The sequence below is a fragment of the Suricata suricatta genome, chromosome 6, assembly GCF_006229205.1.
Source record: "Suricata suricatta isolate VVHF042 chromosome 6, meerkat_22Aug2017_6uvM2_HiC, whole genome shotgun sequence".
Lineage (NCBI taxonomy): Eukaryota > Metazoa > Chordata > Mammalia > Carnivora > Herpestidae > Suricata > Suricata suricatta.
Window position 1 is genome coordinate 106,684,772 of NC_043705.1, and position 17,476 is coordinate 106,702,247.

The window sequence follows — 17,476 nt, forward strand, 5'->3', positions numbered from 1 at the left end:
ACTCAACATGTCTATTACGAAACCCATCATCGCTTACATACAGTTTGTTCTTCCCCCGTCATCCTATGTCTATGTAAACTGCACAACTACCCACTTGCTAACGCTAGAACCCTTTTCGGTTCTTATATTCAAATTGCCTCGAAGGCCCATAAATTCAGTAGAGCCCTTTTACCTGAGTTCCTGAGCTGAGCAGGTACTCTCTAAAGAAAGACCGCAGACATGTTCATTCTAGCACTTTATTGGAAACCGGTTGTGTACATCAATGAAGTCAGACCAAAGTAAAAGCATTACTTCCACACAATGTTCTGATGTCTGTGCTATTACATAATTTAATAACTCCCAAGACGTTCCTGATTTTCATCAAAGAGCTTGAGTGGTCCAGAAATCTCTCTCCATAAATATAGATCATAGCATCTAAAATAACCATCGTTGTTTTAAGTTAGTTCCAAAAGTCCCAGGAACATCTCTTAAAATCCGTAGCTTAGATTGGCTGCAGTGCTGATGGGGAGGAAGGAAGGGCATGCACTTTATACCACGGAGGTGGTGGGGTGGGGGTGACAGTGCTCAAGTGTGGGGCACACGAGGGGTGGGGGGCTGCAGATCCTGAGAGCTGGCCAGAGGACTCAGCCACCCTGTGTCTTCCCACACTGCTCGACTCTCAAAGCGATGAGACTCCAATGCAGAAAGAAGCCCGTCACCCCACGTCCCTTGGCACTGCCAAGAAATGGCAGAGCCCCCCTTCCACGGGGGTCCTGGGAAGTTCGACCCATCTCCCTCCCCCTGCCATGCTCAGTTCCCTCCAAATTACATAACGTGAGGGAGGGGCACCACAAAGAAAATGCTCTGAGCCAGGTGCTGCTGGCCCCTTGGGATGGGGATAGGGTGCCTTTGCTGGGTTTGACCTGAGGGGCACTGGCAAAGGCTGCTCTGCCCCAGCGTCTCCCTCACCACCTTGAAGGCCACCATCAGTAATTAGGTTGTTTGGTTCTTCAAAGCTTCTTGGTATTCAGCAGTAACACCTTTATATCCGCAGTGGCTTTGCTGCTCACAGTCACAAACAGCTTTCACCTCCACCAAGTCATCGGTTCTTACAACCCCATGAGGTAGGAAGGGCAGGGATCATGATCCCCACTTAAAAGGGACCCGGAACCCACAGAATTAGGTCCCTTGACTGAACTCACACAGCTGGCCGGTGGTAAAATCCAAACAAGAACTCAGATCTCCTCTCACATACCAAGCTCCAGAGTCCACACAGCAAAGCCCGTCCCGTTGCTTTTCTGAGAAGGAAGAGACTGGGGGAGGGGACACCGCCCACATCCCTCACTGCCCCTCCTGGGAGATTCTCAGACAGCCCCATTGAGGACAGGATGAGTCCGCATGCGATAGATAATGACCGCGGTGGCCGGGCACAGCAACAAGGAGGTCATGATGACAATGGTAGCCAGGATGATGAGGACAATGACCCAGATATCCAGGATGTGCTTGGGGAGCACAGCCTCCATGGGGACTTGGCTGACGGCATCCATCCCGCTTCCCTCTGCAACAGACAGGAAAGAGGAAATCACTATTTTGTACCCTCTCCAGGAGTCAGAAGCTTGGGTCACTTAGCAGCTGTGAGCTCATTAAAGTAATCTGATCAATAATAATAATGGTCTCATTTGCTAAGTGCTTCCTCTGTGCCAGGCTCAGCGCTGGGCAATTTATGTGTATTAATTCACTGAGTCCTCCCTTCGACCACCAACTCCATGAGGTGGGGACTATTACTGTCATCTTTTATTTCTTGGACTTTATCGCCAGTTATTTCCATTTTACAGACGATGATTCTAAAGCCTTTACAGATGTAAATGTAGTTAATTGGCCCAAGGAAGTGAAGCCAGGTGGGTGGGACAACAGAGCCGTGTTAACCGATAAACTGCCACCCCACCAGTCGGTCTCATCTGTTAAAATGCGCTCTCCTGTTCTCCTGTTAAGGAAACCTGATCTTTTCTGGGGAGAACCTACCTATTCGGTGTGGCTTAGTTCGGGTGCTCACCTGATCACAGGGGCAAATAGGTGATCTAGGTTCGGCTATCCCAAACCATGGCCTCAGCTCAGGGATGGACAAGTGGCCCAGGCCAGGTCAGCCAAAGTCCTGCCAGGGCTTCGTTCACAGCTATTGGGAAAGATGACTCTGTGGGCCAGGGATTGCTAAACCAAAAGGATGCGAGTCTGGAAAGGACGGGCTGGGGGCGGGGGTGTCACCCACATGTAGAGAGCCTGTCTTAGAGGTGGGAGGAGAAATGCAGCCTTCAGGACCTGAAGCCAGTGCCCTCAGGCGCCATCCGCGACCCCGGACGTACACCGTGTATCCCTCACCCCCAAAAGCAAACAACTCCTGCTTTAAGCTGGAGTCGGTTTGGCATCTCTCACTTACAGCTAAGAAAGAGTTCTGATGGATAAGATGTAAAACAGTTGTTCCCAAACTTTTTCAACTCACAGCACCCCTAAGCAATTTTTTCACAGCTCTCCAGGCCCAAAGAAATACCCAGCAGTCCCAGTTAGTACGTAGGCAGGTCCAAACACCCGAGTAACTGCCACGTCCTGTTCCACATTTTTGTGTGTGTGTGGTTCTTGCTGTATCATGGCCAACAACTCCACTCACGAAAGACAACATCGCCAAATGGAATGCAGTGAGGTTAACGTTCAACTAGAAACTATCTTGAGCTGATCGTTTGCACAGTGTCCGAGAGATGTCAAATATCAACATTCCTGTCTAAACTTTTAAAGACCCTGCAGCCCCCTCCACACACACACCTTTCCAGAGAGTTCACTGTGGCTCCCCAGGGCTCAGCGTCCCAACTTGGGAACTACAGATGTCACACACACATTCCCTGCCCAGAGGGCCCAGGCTGGGACAATCACTCTCCTATGGTTCCTTCTAGATCCGAGATCTATCATTTCTGTGATTCTAGGTCCCAGGCAGAATTTCCAATTCCAGTCCAAGTTCCTGCTTTCTCCTAATAACTTTTCCTTTCTAATGCCTTTGGCTCCGTGCCCACGGTTGCCTCTTTAAAAAAGGAATTGAGGGGCGCCTGGGTGGCTCAGTCGGTTAAGCCTCCGGCTTCGGCTCAGGTCAGATCTCACGTTCCTGGGTTCGAGCCCCGCGTCAGTCTCTGTGCTAAAAGCTAGCTCAGAGCCTGGAGCCTGCTTCCAGTTCTGTGTCTCCTTCTCTCTCTGCCCCTCCCCCTCTCATGCTCTGTCTCTCTCTGTATTAAAAATAAATAAAATATTAAAAAAATGCATTAAAAAAAAAGGAATTGATTGCCAGGCCCAAGGCAGAGTCCCCAAGACATACACACAAGGACGTTCATTTCCACATTGTTTGTTACGGCAACTAACGCAACACATGTCCATAAACAGTAAAATAGAATATATCCATATGCTAGGATACCACACAGCGCTTTCATTCAGTCATCTAACAAACACATAGTGCTTGCAACTCACCAAGCATTGTTCCAAGTGTGTTACAAATATTAACTTATTTAATAGTTATTATTAAAAAGAATGATGATCTACAGTGAGTTCTGAATGTTTTAAGTAGGAAAAAAAGTAAAGTACAGAATACTGTGTATAGGATTATCCTTCTGGCTCAGATTTTGTCGAATTAAGTAGATGCATAGGTGGTGATACATAAATGTAAAATCCTTTATGAGCAGAATGCAAAGAAAGTAATAGTGATTACCAGGGGGCTGGACTAGGAGTGGGAGAAGTTTTGCTTTTCATTCTTCATGTTTTCATGCTGTTTGAATATTCTAAACATGAGCATGTCTTACATTTGATTTTCTTAAGTCTGCTGGATTGAGCGGGAAACGGACTTTTTTCTTTATAGTTCTTTGTACTAAAAATTTTCAAGTCCAATGAAATTCAAGTAGGAGCCTAGATCAGTGGTCACCAAATGTCCTATACCAAGCTAGCTGAGAACTACCTTAGGACAGTATAAAAAACCACTAATTTCTGGGTCCCATTACAGACTTACTGAATTAGACTCAAGAGAGGATGGGGGGAGGGGGGCTTTTTCCCAATATGCACCCAGGTTTGGGAACCCTGAACCCCTGATCTCTAAGGCTGCTCCGATGCTCTCCAGCACTGTGATGTGGGAACCGATTCCTAGGTGCTCTGTAGCCAGTCTCACCAGACCCAGGTCAGGTCCAGGATGAAGGAGCTGCCTCTGGCAAGGCTCCCCCAGGACATCAGGGTTATCAGGCTGGGGCCTGCCAAGGAGGGAGAGGCAGAGGCTGGCCCTGCCTCAGCCTTGGATATGTGCTTACTTTCTCCCAAGTCCAAGACACAGAAGCATGAATCAGGAGACACACACTGTTAAGGAAGGACGGAGGCGGTAGAAATCATTCTTTGTGGTATCTTGATGACATCAACAGCTAGTTTGCCCTGAGCCAACGGAACCCCATGAAAGCCCTTTCTCGTAAACCCATTAACATCAAACAGCTTCTGTGCCTCCAAATGCCAGGAACAATTTCCCTGGCTGTTTCTCATAAGGGAAAACTATCATTTACAGGAATCTAGGCTTCAGGGCTCATTCACGACCACGAATCATGGAAGCTACAGCAGCAATATTTCACAGATGGCAAAACTGAGGATCTTGGGTCTCTCCCCACCGGCAACCCCACACTCTTCCAGAATAATCGCATTCAAAGACATAAATCTGATCAAGTCACTGCTTAACCAACACAAAAAACAGGAGAGAACAAGTAGATGAACGAATGAAACATTTTCTGTAACCTGTACTCAAGACTGTACCGATACTACTCTTCCACACAATATGATTTAAAGTCCTGATTACAAAAACATAAAAGCAGAGCTGCTCTAGAATGCCAAGGAGGGACTAGACAAGGGTTTTGGGGTCCCACCCATCCCACAAGGCTGGATAAATACCCTTAGAGGCCCTAAGTACTAGAGATTAGGGTGCTCATCCCATTATACATACAACTCAAATTAAAAGCAAGACTAAACTATACACATAAAACTAATCTTCCCAGGTACTGATTTGGTATCCCTGATTAGCACAGCATGTTCACTTGCTACAACACAGCTGTCCAGCATCCCCTTGACCCTTTGGGCTCCTCAAAACACAATCTGGAAACCACAGGTTGTGATATTCTCCCAGGACTCTCCCGGAGCGGCTGTTCCAGGGCTCTAAGGATGGCCATGAGCTTGGCCAGGCCTCAGAGGGCACAGGGAACTCTCTCTCTCTCTCCCTGTTTCGACCTTCGCAGTCTTCACACATGTATCCCTGATGGGCTGTTCCTTCCCATGGAACAGGGCTTAGGGTTCCTTCTACCTCTCCCCACTGTGAAATAAAAACTTTGTCGCACTAATAAGAAATATGCAAACCATATGTCCAGCATCTTTAACGGCATGCTGGAAGAACTGGCTTGAGAAAAAGCAGGACTCCAAGCTTCTGCCAGCTGACTTCTGTTTGACCTCCATCTGGCATCCGGGTGCATGGCCTCTTGTGAATGCCTAAAACCCCATTTCTTGGTATGTCTGATTCATAACTGTAGATCAACCTGCTTATCACTTACTTTGAAGACATACTACTTGTTTCTTATTAATGGGTCATATCAGACTGTGGTCCAAACCATTCATGTCACAAATTTAACCTTATCACAGATAAAAATGTGATGTTTTGGGGGCATCTGGGTGGCTCAGTTGGTTGAGTGTCCGACTTCGGTTCAGGTCATGATCTCACAGTTCGTGGGTTCGAGCACTGCATCAGACTCTGTGCTGACAGCTCAGAGCCTGGAGCCTGCTTCGGATTCTGTGTCTCCCTCCCTCTCTGCCCCTCCCCTGCTTATGATCTGATTCTCTCTGTCTCTCAAAAATAAATAAATGTTAAAAAAAAATTTTTTTAATGTGATGTTTTTATGAGCATGGGAGATAAAACAGCAGTCAAGCTTACACCCCTGTCATTTTAAACTGGCATACTTTATCTGCTATTTACCTCATTAAATGAATAAATAAACGTTGACATATGTTCAGTGTAAGTTTGTCTAAGAAACTGCGTTAACACCACCCTGAGCTGACAAGCAAAGAAGTCCCTGGTATCACCAGCCACTGAGGACACCCGGGCACCTACCCCACCCCAGCCCTGTGAGAGGCCAGTTTGTACAAGCAACTGAAAATCTTTTGGGAAAGAGAAAAAGAAAAGAATCATTGTTCCAGCCAATTCAATCATATGGCAAATTTTCTAGTTCCAACAAAATATATATAAGTTTCATAAATCAAAATTTCCTGCAAGTCCCTGGTTTTAGGACAACTAAATTCAAGGTGACTATGCTGTGCTATATCTATCCACCCTTCAATCATGAGACTCCCTCCCCATCAACCTCTCTAGAGGAGATAACATCACAATAGGCTTCAAATTTTCTTTAATTGAAATATAATGCCTAATGCATTACCAAATGTAAGCAGGAATGAAAAAAGGCAAGATGACAAGAACAGAACAATCAGAAACAAGAGACAATAGAAAAAACTCTGTAAGGGCTCCAGAGAGTGGACTTGTCCATCAGGCACACCTTTAAATAACCTTGCTCACTATATTCAAGGAGACCAAGAATTTTAACAGAGATCTGGAAATTATAGGAAAGAACACAACAGATTTTTTAAGAAGAACTAGAACCAAAAAATACAGTAATAGAAATAAAAACTCAACAAATGGGCTTAACAGCAGATGAGCCATAGGTGAAAAAGAATTAGTGAACTAGAGGATAGGTCAGAAAGAAAAAAAAATTCCGTAATAACATAATTTCCCAAAGCTGATGAACAATAGCAATTCACAAACTATGGAAGCCTTATAAAATCCTAGCAGGATAAATAAAATGAAACTCATAGGTAAACACTTTACAGTAAATCTTCTGAAAACCACTGGTAAAGGGAAAAAAAGATTATCTTCATATGAAGACCAATTAGACTGACATCTACTTTTTCAACAGAAACAATGGAATCTAGAAAACAGCAGAGTGATATATTTAAAGCACTGAACAAAAATAACTGTCAAGAATTAAGATGAAAAAGGCATTTGCAGACAAAAAAAGCCCCACAGAATTGAAATATATAATAATAATAGCAAATATACAGGGTCGCCTGGGTGGCTCAGTCAGTTAAGTAAAGTTCAGCTCAGGTCATGATCCCACAGCTCATGGGTTCGAGCCCTGCATCGGGCTCTGTGCTGCCAGCTCAGAGCCTGGAGCCTGCTTCTGATTCTGTGCCTCCTTCTCTCTCTGCCCCTCCTCCGCTTATGCTCTGTGTCTCTCTCTCAAAAATAAACATTAAAAATTTTTTATGTAAAAAAAAACAATAGCAAACATATAGCAGAAGAAATAAAATTAAAGTATTCTGACTTCCTTGCATTGTCTGGGAAACGGCAGAAGGACCAAATAACATTAGACTTTGTTCAGTCAAGGACGTATATTATAATCTCTAGGGCAACCATTTAGAAGGAGTAAAGGAGTACATGACTTCCAAAGAAAACAAGGGAAGGAGGATAAAAACAGAATAGGTGGGACATATAAAATGCACATAGAGATATAGGAGTTTTAAACTTAGACCAACAAAAACTATTGGAGTATACATAAAAATTAAAAATGTATATAAATATATATTCTTCGTAAGAGACATATGGGGATTCAGAAAGGTTAAAGGTTAAAGGATACAAAAGAAATACCATCGTATTATGAATCGTCTAAGCTAGTAGAGTTCTCTTACTGTCAGAGGAGATAGACTTTTAAACAAAAAGTATAACTAGAGATACCAAAAGTTAAAAAGATTTTTAACTTTTATGTACCTAATTTCAGAATTATAAGGACAAATAGATGAAGCCACAGTTATAAGGGGAGTTCAACACAACTCTCTCAAATACTGACAGAACAAAAAGTTTTTTTTAAATCAGCTGAGGGGTGCTGGGTGGCTCAGTTGGTTGAGAGTCCAACTGCAGCTCATGTCACGATCTCACCGTTTGTGGGTTTGAGCCCCGTGTCAGGCTCTGTGCTGACAGCTCAGAGCCTGGAGCCTGCTTCTGTATGTCCCTCTCTCTCAGCCCCTCCCCTGCTCATGATCTGTCTCTCTGTCTCTCAAAATAAATAAATGTTAAAAAAAAATTTTTAAATCAGCTGAGGACATAGAAGATTTCTTAAATGAATAGTTTTCTATAATATATGGTTTCAAATAGAAAGAACCAAAACTAATATAAAAAGTTAACATTTAAATTATTTCCTCTGGGAAAAATGTTTATATATTAATATATTTAATGTAATATAATAAGTTAATATTTAACATATTATATAAAGGACTATATATTATATTATACTATATTATATATATAATTCCAAATTATATATATAATATATATTCATTTAACGGTATTGGAAGAACATAACTTGGAGATTAATTACATGAGAGTAAAGGGAAGCACAATGTGCTATGTTTAAAAAACTAGTGTAAGAACAAGTAACTTTTAGAACTGATTTCATATATTCGGTCACTTGACCTGACTCACAAAATAGAAAGCTGGCTCTAGTATGCTTTAGTCACAACTGGAAAGAGGCTACTTCCATAAAGCAATCGTGGTAAAGAGAATTCTAAGATGGCCCCCATAATCTCTAGTCCCTGGTGCTACCCCTGGGAATAGGTCAGGTCACATAACAAGGGCAAAGGTATTGTGCAGATGTAGTTAAGTCCAGATCCCCTGATGTAAAAGTTATCAGAAAGATCATCCTGGGTGGGCCTGACTCAATCAGGTGAACATCCTTTGAAAAGGGGCTGAAGCTTTCCCTGAGGTCAAAAACACTTACTGCCCTGACTGCAACCTTGAGTGGCAATAAACAAATCTGCCAACAACCTGAGTGGGCTTGCAGGAGGAGTCGTTCATATTTGATCCTCCAGATGCAAATGCAACTTGACTGACATCTTGATTAAAGTTTTATAAAAACCAGCAAGGTTGTGTTTAAACTCCTCACCCATGAAAACTATGAGATTGTGAATGTATTTTTAAGCCACTAAAGTCGTGGTAATTTGTTAAGGCAGCAACAGAAAACGAATACAGCAGTACTATATCCTACTGGGTTAGTTCTGTGGAGAAGAAACCTCTACAAAGTAATGGTATTCTAAAAATTGCCACAAAATTTAGACACTTACAAGCTTTAGCCACATAGTGTACCTTCCATTTTACAGATGGAGGAAACGACTTGCCCAAGGTCACCTACCAAGTTAAGGGGAAGAACTCAGACCTCCTGATCTACCCACTTTTTTTTTTTTTTTTAAGAAAGAGCAGCAAGGGAAGGGGCAGAGGTAGAGAGAGAATTTCAAGCAAGATCCACACTCCGTGCAGAGTCCAATGCCAGGCTCCATCCCACAACCCTGGGATCATGACACGAAGTGAAATCAAGAGCCAGACGCTCAACCCACTGAGCCACCCAGGTGCCCCTGCACGCTCTGGTCAATGTCATCACTATCCTGTTTGAGGTGGGGGCCGGGAGACAGTGGGGCGTCAGACTGGAGAAGGGGTGGTAGGAAACAAACCGGTAAGAAGGACAGCCAGCCAGGCTTCTTGATTCTAACTTTTCACTGCGTGAAAGCCACGGCGGGCCTTGAGGCCCAGAGCCCTAGGCAACATCACAGCAGGTGAGGCAGGTGAGATGGTTTTCCAGGGCCAAACACACACACACCCCAACCAAAAATAAGTCCGGTCAGAATTGCTAGTGAATGCAGTTCCACCCTTTGCATTCCATCCCTTTGATTCAAGACCCAGGTGCAAATTCAGCCAGTGACAAAGGTAATGGCTAAGCCTGTAGGTATGTTTTCCTCGCCATGGGAGCATCAGGGAAGAAAGCGCGAGGAGTGCTTGGGTCCCAGCTCTCCCCCAGCGCTGATTTTACCCAGCACAGCTCATTCTCTTCCATTCCCTTCTCTACCCCGTGGTATGGGGACTAGATACACATTTCTTAAATCAACAGGGTCCCAGAACTTTTGGATTCTGGTACAGTGATGGGAGCTCATCGGAATGGAGGGAATACCTGGAAACAGCAGGGAATTCTTGTCTTTAAATGCCCCCTACGGTGTTAGGAGCCCAGACCCAGAGGCCAGCTGGCTTGGATTGGCTCCACCACTTTCTAGCTGACCTACCCTGGATCAGTTAAACTTCCTAATGCTTCCATATACTAGGCTGAAAGCAAAACAAAAATGGGCAAATAATCGTATCAGCCTCGTAGGGTTAGGAGAATTCCACGAGAGAATCACCCACAGTATCTGGCAGTGTTCTGACACACAGCAGGCACTCCACAAATGTTCATTCCATGACTAAAAATTCCTGGCTGTAGGGACTCAATGACCTAGCAAATAGCCTCCCCCTCTTCAGTTAGAATTTGCTAGCATCCTTGACTTGGCTCGTGACTTCACGTTATCAACAAAGATGATAGATGATTAATCCACATCAACGCTTCTTAAAAAAAAAAAAAAATCAACCAATGGCATGATTGATTAACCTGATGGATTCCTCTAGTCCAACCATGAAACTGGTGGTGTAGCAACTCAGTAAATATTGAGGCGCTGTGATTACACTGGGCATCGAGGAGTGCGTGCAGAGACGGAGATGTTTGCCCATAACAAGCTCACTGTCTTCTGCAGGAAAAAGACATTACTTACCGTTGCTAACTGCCATACAAGATGGAGCAATAAAAGAGCTTGCTACATTGAAGGTACAAACCACATGCTCGAGGAGAAGAGGAAGGCAGTGGAAAGAAAAGTAGACAGTTGAGACAATCATGACTTAAATCCTGCTTTCCACTCTCATTAGAGGTGTGACTTTGGACAAGTTATTTCAAATCTCTAAGCTTCGGTCTTCTCATCTTTTATTTTTAATTTAATTTTTTAATGTTTTATTTATTTTTGAGAGAGAGAGAGAGAGAGAGAGACAGTGTGAGCAGGGGAGGGTCAGAGAGAGAGGGAGACACAGAATCCAAAGACAGGTTCCAGGCTCTGAGCCGTCAGCACAGAGCCCGATGCGGGGCTCAAACCCACAAACCATGAGATCATGACCTGAGCCGAAGCTGGATGCTCAATCGACTGAGCCACCCAGGCGCCCCTAGTCTTCTCATCTTTTAAATACGGACACCGAAAGCATTATAGCGCAACCTGCTTTCACGAGGATAAAGCAAGACCATGTGTATATAGTCCTGAAACAGCAGATGCTCAAAAAAAAAATTCATCTTCACTCCTTTGTTTTGTCCAAGTCAAAGAGAAAACTTTACAAAGAGGGGGACTTTGATGTGGGCTTTAAAGAGAAGTAGGTTTTCAAAAGGAAGGAATAAAGAGAAAGGCAGGATGAAAAGAACAGATACAGCAATAAAGCCTGGAGGTGATAAGATCCGTGGTGTGTTGGGAACGTGTGTAGTCCTAGTGGTTTTGGCAAGAGGCTTCAGCTTTATAAGCTTCCGTTTCATTTGTAAGATAGGAATAGTCATAACCAATGGTAGACGCTACTTCACTGGGATGCCGTGGGATTTGAATGAGCTAATGCACATAACGCACTTATTTCGGACAAAGCCTGGTACCCGGAAAGGGGCTTCGTACATGTTAAGCCCAGCCAGGGAACACCGCATTAGCTCCTAAATTCAGAAGGGAGTTCAGAGGCCCCACCATTAGTTTTGGCGTCATGACTGCTGATCTAAGAAACCACAGTGATAGTTTCGTATGCAAATAGCTTTTGATGGTCTGTCCCAGCTTTGAACTTCCACAGGAAAAGCGTGCCCTGCACCTCTGAGTCCATTTGAGGGACTGCCAGCGGTTATCCAACCGGTTTTACCACCAAGGAGTTCACTGAGGAAGAAGGCAATATAAGAAATGACTTCCTGCTGGCAGGCAAGCTTAATTATCCCGAAGTGAGAGAGAAAGCAGAGGGAGGCAGGTGGCTTCCTGCAGGTGTGGCTTTAGGCTTTAGGCCAGCCCTGTCAGAGCTCTGAGCAGACAGCTCTGAGCACAGAGGCCAGAGAGGGGGCTGCGAGACCCAGCTCTGAGTCACCGACGCTGGGGCCCATCTCTTCAGGCAAGGGGCCAAATGCGAACAATGAGGCCGACAGTTCCCCGGAGAGCAGACCTGGGGGCTTACCAGCATCAGTCGGCTCTGGAGACCCCTTCGTGAAGCCCTCCCCTCAGGAGGAGCTGATGTGATGTCCAAAAAGAATGTAGCACTTAGGCCAGACAGAGAAAGCAGTGTCCATGATCTCAACTGGAACGTCCCCTCTTTGGAAAACCAGTCCAGATGCGCCCTCACCCAGCAGCCGTTCTCTAGCTCAGATCTTGTTTCATGGTCTTCGTCCACTTTTCACAATTGAAACTTAGCTTGTTTGTTTGCTTGTTTGCTTTCATGGGCCATCCTTGCTCAATCAAAGGCAGGCACAAGGAGAGCAGAAGCCTTGTCTCTTGTGCACGGCTGTACCGTCAGCACCTAACACAGGCCCTGGCACATGGTAAGTGCCCAATAAATCTAAGATCGGTGAAGGAACGCATAGGGAGAGACTGGAGAACTCCAGATTTGAGCTTAGTTAGAACTTAGCTGTCCACAAAGGATTCTCACCCCTAATGACCAGAATCCCATCTCTAAAATAAAATGTATCCTCTGACTTAATCATTTTCTTGGCTCTCTGTACACTCAGGATCATGGGGGCCTCTTTCTTTTCCAGCCTATCCTGTTCATACGGTGCAGAGGAGAGAGGAGGACCTGTCAGAATAACGTTCTCTAGGATTCCCTCCTGCTGACTTGCTTGGGCTGAGGAGCTCAGATTCAAGATCAGGTTCCCTGCGCTCCAGAGCTGGGCGTTGAGGTCAGTGTAGGGGTAGGGGAGTGGCCATCCACAGTATGAACCTTTCTCTCTCTGTTCTCAGAAGAAAACAGAGCTGATAAGAGGGGAGGGGATTTCCCATGCCCCCTCCATGGAGCCCACCCCAGCCTTACATTCATCCTTAGAGACAGCTCTCCTCTCCTTCTGTAACAGCCTTAAGCATTTACCAAGCCAATCCATCTCACCAGGGACCTTTGTTCCAAAGAGAGGGGCCAGAAGAAGGAATGGGCAGAAATCAAAAATGTGAAAAGAATTCAAATCAGAGGACTTTCTCCAATGATCCCAGGTCCCCTGAGGAGTGCTCTGTTCTCATCCTACCCCAACTGGCTTCTTCCTCCATCAAAATTCTTAACAATCTAAAGACTCGTTCCCCGCCTGAATTTTTATCTGCTATTCTGTGGCTGGAAAAATGGAAAAACACCAGAATATTTCAACGAGATCAGAAAGCAGCCAGAGCTGTTCACGACTGCACGTACCCAACTGACCCAGCCAATCACAGAGTCTTAGAAACCAAGAGGAGCCAGCAGAGAAGCCCAGGCCAAATCCACAGCATCCTGCTTAAGCCTCCACCATCCATCATGGTTATTTGCCAGTGACTAAGTCCCTGCTCTGTGCTAGGTGGACAAAGGAGACTCTCCGTGGGGTGGGCTGGTGGGGAGGTGGGGGATTAGTGACAGAGCTGCAAGGGCACCACTGTGGTCTGAATCCTCCGCCCAGCTATGTGAACTGGGAACAAGGCACTCTCCTAAAATGAGCATGAGTGTGTATGGCAGGCAGAATAATGGCCCCTCAAAGAGGCCAGTGTCCTGGTCCCTGGAACCGTGACTATGAAAAAGGAAGCATGACTCAGAGTCATGATAACAGAGGCAAAGGGAATTGCAGATGTGGCTAAAAGGCTTTGAGATGGAGAGTATCCTGGACCACCCAGTGGGTCCCGTCTAATCACATGAGTCCTTCAAAGAGAAGAAAGCAGAAAGGTCAGAGAAATATGGCATGAGAAGTACTTGACTCACCGCTGCTCACCCTGAAGACGGTGGAAGCAGGCCAAGGAGTGCAAGGGCCTCTAGAAGCAGGGAATGGCCCCCAGCTGATAGCCAACAAGGCCACAGTGACCTTGGTCCTACACCCACAGGAACTGAATTCTGCCAACAACTCAAATCAGCAGGAAACGATCCTCCCTTAAAGACTCCACAAAGAGAAGCAGCCTAATGATGCCTTGATTTTCTTCTAGAAAGACCCATACCAGCTTCTGACCTGCAGAACGGTAATACAATAAATTTGATTTTCTTTAAGCCACTACATTAGTGGTCATTTGTTACAGTGTTAGAAAATGGACTCACTGTGTGGTCCTAAATTCCTCCTTTAATCTGGGGGCTCCTTTTCCTGTCAGTCAATTGGAAAGGTGGTCAAGGTACTCTGCAAGGGTGTGGCCAGCTCTCTCAAAGTCTCACTCTGTTCTCCTGACATCCTACCTCCTCCAGAGCTCTGCCCCAGGTCCAGAATGCCCTTGGGTTGAAGACCATTATAGGAAAAATAGAAGGAGCAAAGGGTGGAGAAGATGCATCTTTAAAGTTAAAAAAAAAAAAAAAAAGGGTATCTTGTTTTGCCATTGGTTACTTCCTTGGCCATTCCCCCAGAGGAATGAAGTGGAAAATCTAGGAGAGCAAATTAAAAAAAAGCTTCATGATGAATTGGTAGAAGCTGTCCAGAGCACGGAGTTAAGGATTCCCTAGCCCCGCAGGGATTAGGTGCAAAGTCTTGATTATCAATGTCTTCCTGGGGTGAGGGATTTGGAGCAGCGACAGGTATGCCAGATATGTGTCACCACTGCCTGAAACCAATTTGGGCTCCCAGTTTAATTTTCCCTGTCTTTCCTTCTTCCTCCTCCATTTTATTTTCTCAGATCCTATGTAGTCGGTCACCAGCAATTCGCATGCCGAATCTGCCAATCAGAGGCCAAATCAACAAAATAAGCAAACTGGATGTATTTACAAAAGTACACAGTGTACTTGGTGAATCTGGTTTGCTATTGTCCAGTATGCTAGCCAGTTAGAGTTCTGATCTGTTCCCCTTCCTGGCTACCTAACTCTTAGCCTTTCCTCCTTGACCTACACCGCTGTTTCCCGAATGAGTTGGAAGGATACTAGGGGCCCTGGTGATTCACTAGTGCAGTGCCTGTTAACTTCTTACTTAACATCCCTTAGGTCGCCCTGCAAGTAAATGACAGAAGCAAGATCTGGATGCAAATCCTTGCCCCATATTCCAATGAGGTTCAAAGGTTAGACCCTGGAACCAAACCACCTGGGTCCAAACCGTGGCTGCACCACTTCTTGTGATCATGGGTGAGTTGCTTACCCTCCTTGGACCTCAGTCTTAACTGCAAAATAAATATAATGATGGTCCCTACCTCAAAGGATCGTGATAAGGACTAAATGAATTAACACGTGTAAAATGCTTACAATAACACCTGGCTCATAGTTAGCACTCAATAAATGTCAAGTATGAGTATTATTACATCATTCGGCTTGCCTGGCCCATCAGGGCAGATGTCTGCAGGATGTGGTAAATATCAACACTTACTCCTATAAACTGTGAGCATGATTACATGTGTCTGTCTCTGATACCACTGTCAATAGCAGCCGTGAAAAATCAAGATGAAGATCCTCTCTCTTTGGAGACATTTCATTTCTTTGTATATATTTTTTAAATGTTTATTTTGGGGGGAGGGAGTGAGAGAGAGAGAATGCACTCAGGGGATGGGCAGAGAGACAGAGGAGAGAGAGAATCCCAAGCAGGCTCTGCACTGCTCAGGGGTTAATCCCACAAACCTTAAGACCATGCCCTGAGCCGAAATCAAGTCAGACACTTAACTGCCTGATCCACCCAGGCGCCCCTAGACATTTTAAACCACAGAGAAGAAACGGAAGCACACTTTTTCATAGAAGGATCGGAATATGGCCAGGAAACCAACTGCGACTGTGACTGCCTCTCTACCCCCTTGGTCTGTCACCTCTGCGCCTGGTTGTGACCCAACCACACTGGGTCCCCCAGGTCTCTATTTTGGTTGATGTCTCAAACGCCTCACCACAGCTCAGCAACTGTGTCAGAGGTGGGGAATCCCCAGACCTTTCACACAGTGGAGCCCACAGTCCTGACGGCCTGAGAAGTCATTCTTTGGAAACTTCGATGGAGCAGGACTTGTAAACTTCACGGCATGACTCATACCCCAGGACAGCTGGAAACAGGAGGTCCCTGCTGGAGAGGAGAAGGGCTTCGCCTCAAGCCTTTCAGCTGTTACTGCAGAAGTACACGATGTCCTGAAGCTCAGCTGTGCTGTCCTGCACGTGCTCATGGGACTGCTGGGTGGCTGCTGGGTGGCCTGCTGTAACACCCCAAGAGTGTTATCACACTCGGCGGTAGGCGTCCATCTGTTCCATCCTCCACTTCTTCATTTTACAGATGGGAAGGGTGAGGTCCAGATGGGGAGAATGCCTCATCAAGTAACTCAGGGTGTCTTCTGACTTCCAAAGAACTGTCCTTCCTACCCCATCCCGTGCCCCCAGCCCTATTTGGGCATTGGCATCTGCAAGCCTTCCTGTTTACCCACTGCGGTGGTAGCACAGATCAAAACAGATGTTTAAGGAATCTCTGATACTTGACTGAGCAGCTTTCACGACTACAGCCCAGAGCTCTGGGGAATCTATAGAGAAATGGGAGACTCGTGAGCCCCCAGGAGCCAAGAAAGGGTAGAGCTGTAGGAATAGGGGTTCAGCCTGCACACTCAAAATCACAACCTTCCACGTCGTACGGGTTTTTTATGGGTTATGCGTCTCATTCTTCCATTCAGTAAACAGTATTGAGCACCTATTTGCCAGGTCCTGGGGCCAAGTTCTGAGGATGCTTCAGAAATGAGGCACGGAGAGACAGTCTCTTCCCTCAAGGAATTTGTGGAGGGGGGCCAGAAGGGGTGCAAGAGAACAGACCACTGGACAACCAAGTCCTGAGGAGGAGGAGAAGAAGGAGGAGGAGGAGGAGAAGGAGGAGGGAGCTTGGAAGGAAGGCTTCGCTCCAAGATACTTTGCCCACCCCGCCTTTCTCCTTTGATTTCTGTGCACAAAGATGTTTTCTCCATTTCCCAGATGGAGAAACAAGGCTGCGAGACAGGATGGTGAAACTGCTGGGGACGGACCAGGGAACCCACCCCACTCCAAGCCCCCTACGCGGGGCTTTGAGAGAAGCCGCCTGGCGCGGCACTGAGCTCACCCACTCGAGCCGCGGCGCCCCGGGGACCCCAGATCCGCGGAGACAGTGGCTGGAACTCAGGGGCTGAGAGAAGCGGAGCGGGGATCGCACAAGTGAAGACGGGGAAGGAGTGCGGGGGGAAGAGGGCAGAAAGGAGGACAGTCGAAAGGGCGCTGGGGCAGGGGAGATCGGAGCCCCCCGCGCGCCACCCGATGGCCCCACTCACCCCGCGATCCGCAGAGCTGCTCGGAAAGAAAGCACGAGGGCTCCCCCCGCGGCCAGAGCGCGCCGGGTCCGCGGGAGGGTCGCGGCCGGGCCGGGCTCGCAGGGGCGGCGGCCGGGCC

The 17,476-nt window shown here is 46.3% G+C and overlaps 1 protein-coding gene across 1 annotated transcript; it reads right to left on the bottom strand.

Annotated features, from left to right (window-relative positions):
• Positions 1-222: 222 nt before the first annotated feature.
• Positions 223-17,470, bottom strand: SMIM3 (small integral membrane protein 3). Its single transcript, XM_029943029.1, has 2 exons — positions 17,359-17,470; positions 223-1,537 (listed from the first exon to the last, which is right to left on the bottom strand). The coding sequence occupies exon 2, from the start codon at positions 1,524-1,526 to the stop codon at positions 1,344-1,346; it is 183 nt and encodes a 60-aa protein (XP_029798889.1). The 5' UTR covers positions 1,527-1,537; positions 17,359-17,470; the 3' UTR covers positions 223-1,343.
• Between the last annotated feature and the right edge of the window lie 6 nt (positions 17,471-17,476).

What these genes read in the sequence shown, in the direction of transcription:
- SMIM3 (XM_029943029.1), bottom strand. Translation starts at nt 1,526, where the DNA reads ATGGATGCCGTCAGCCAAGTCCCCATGGAGGCTGTGCTCCCCAAGCAC.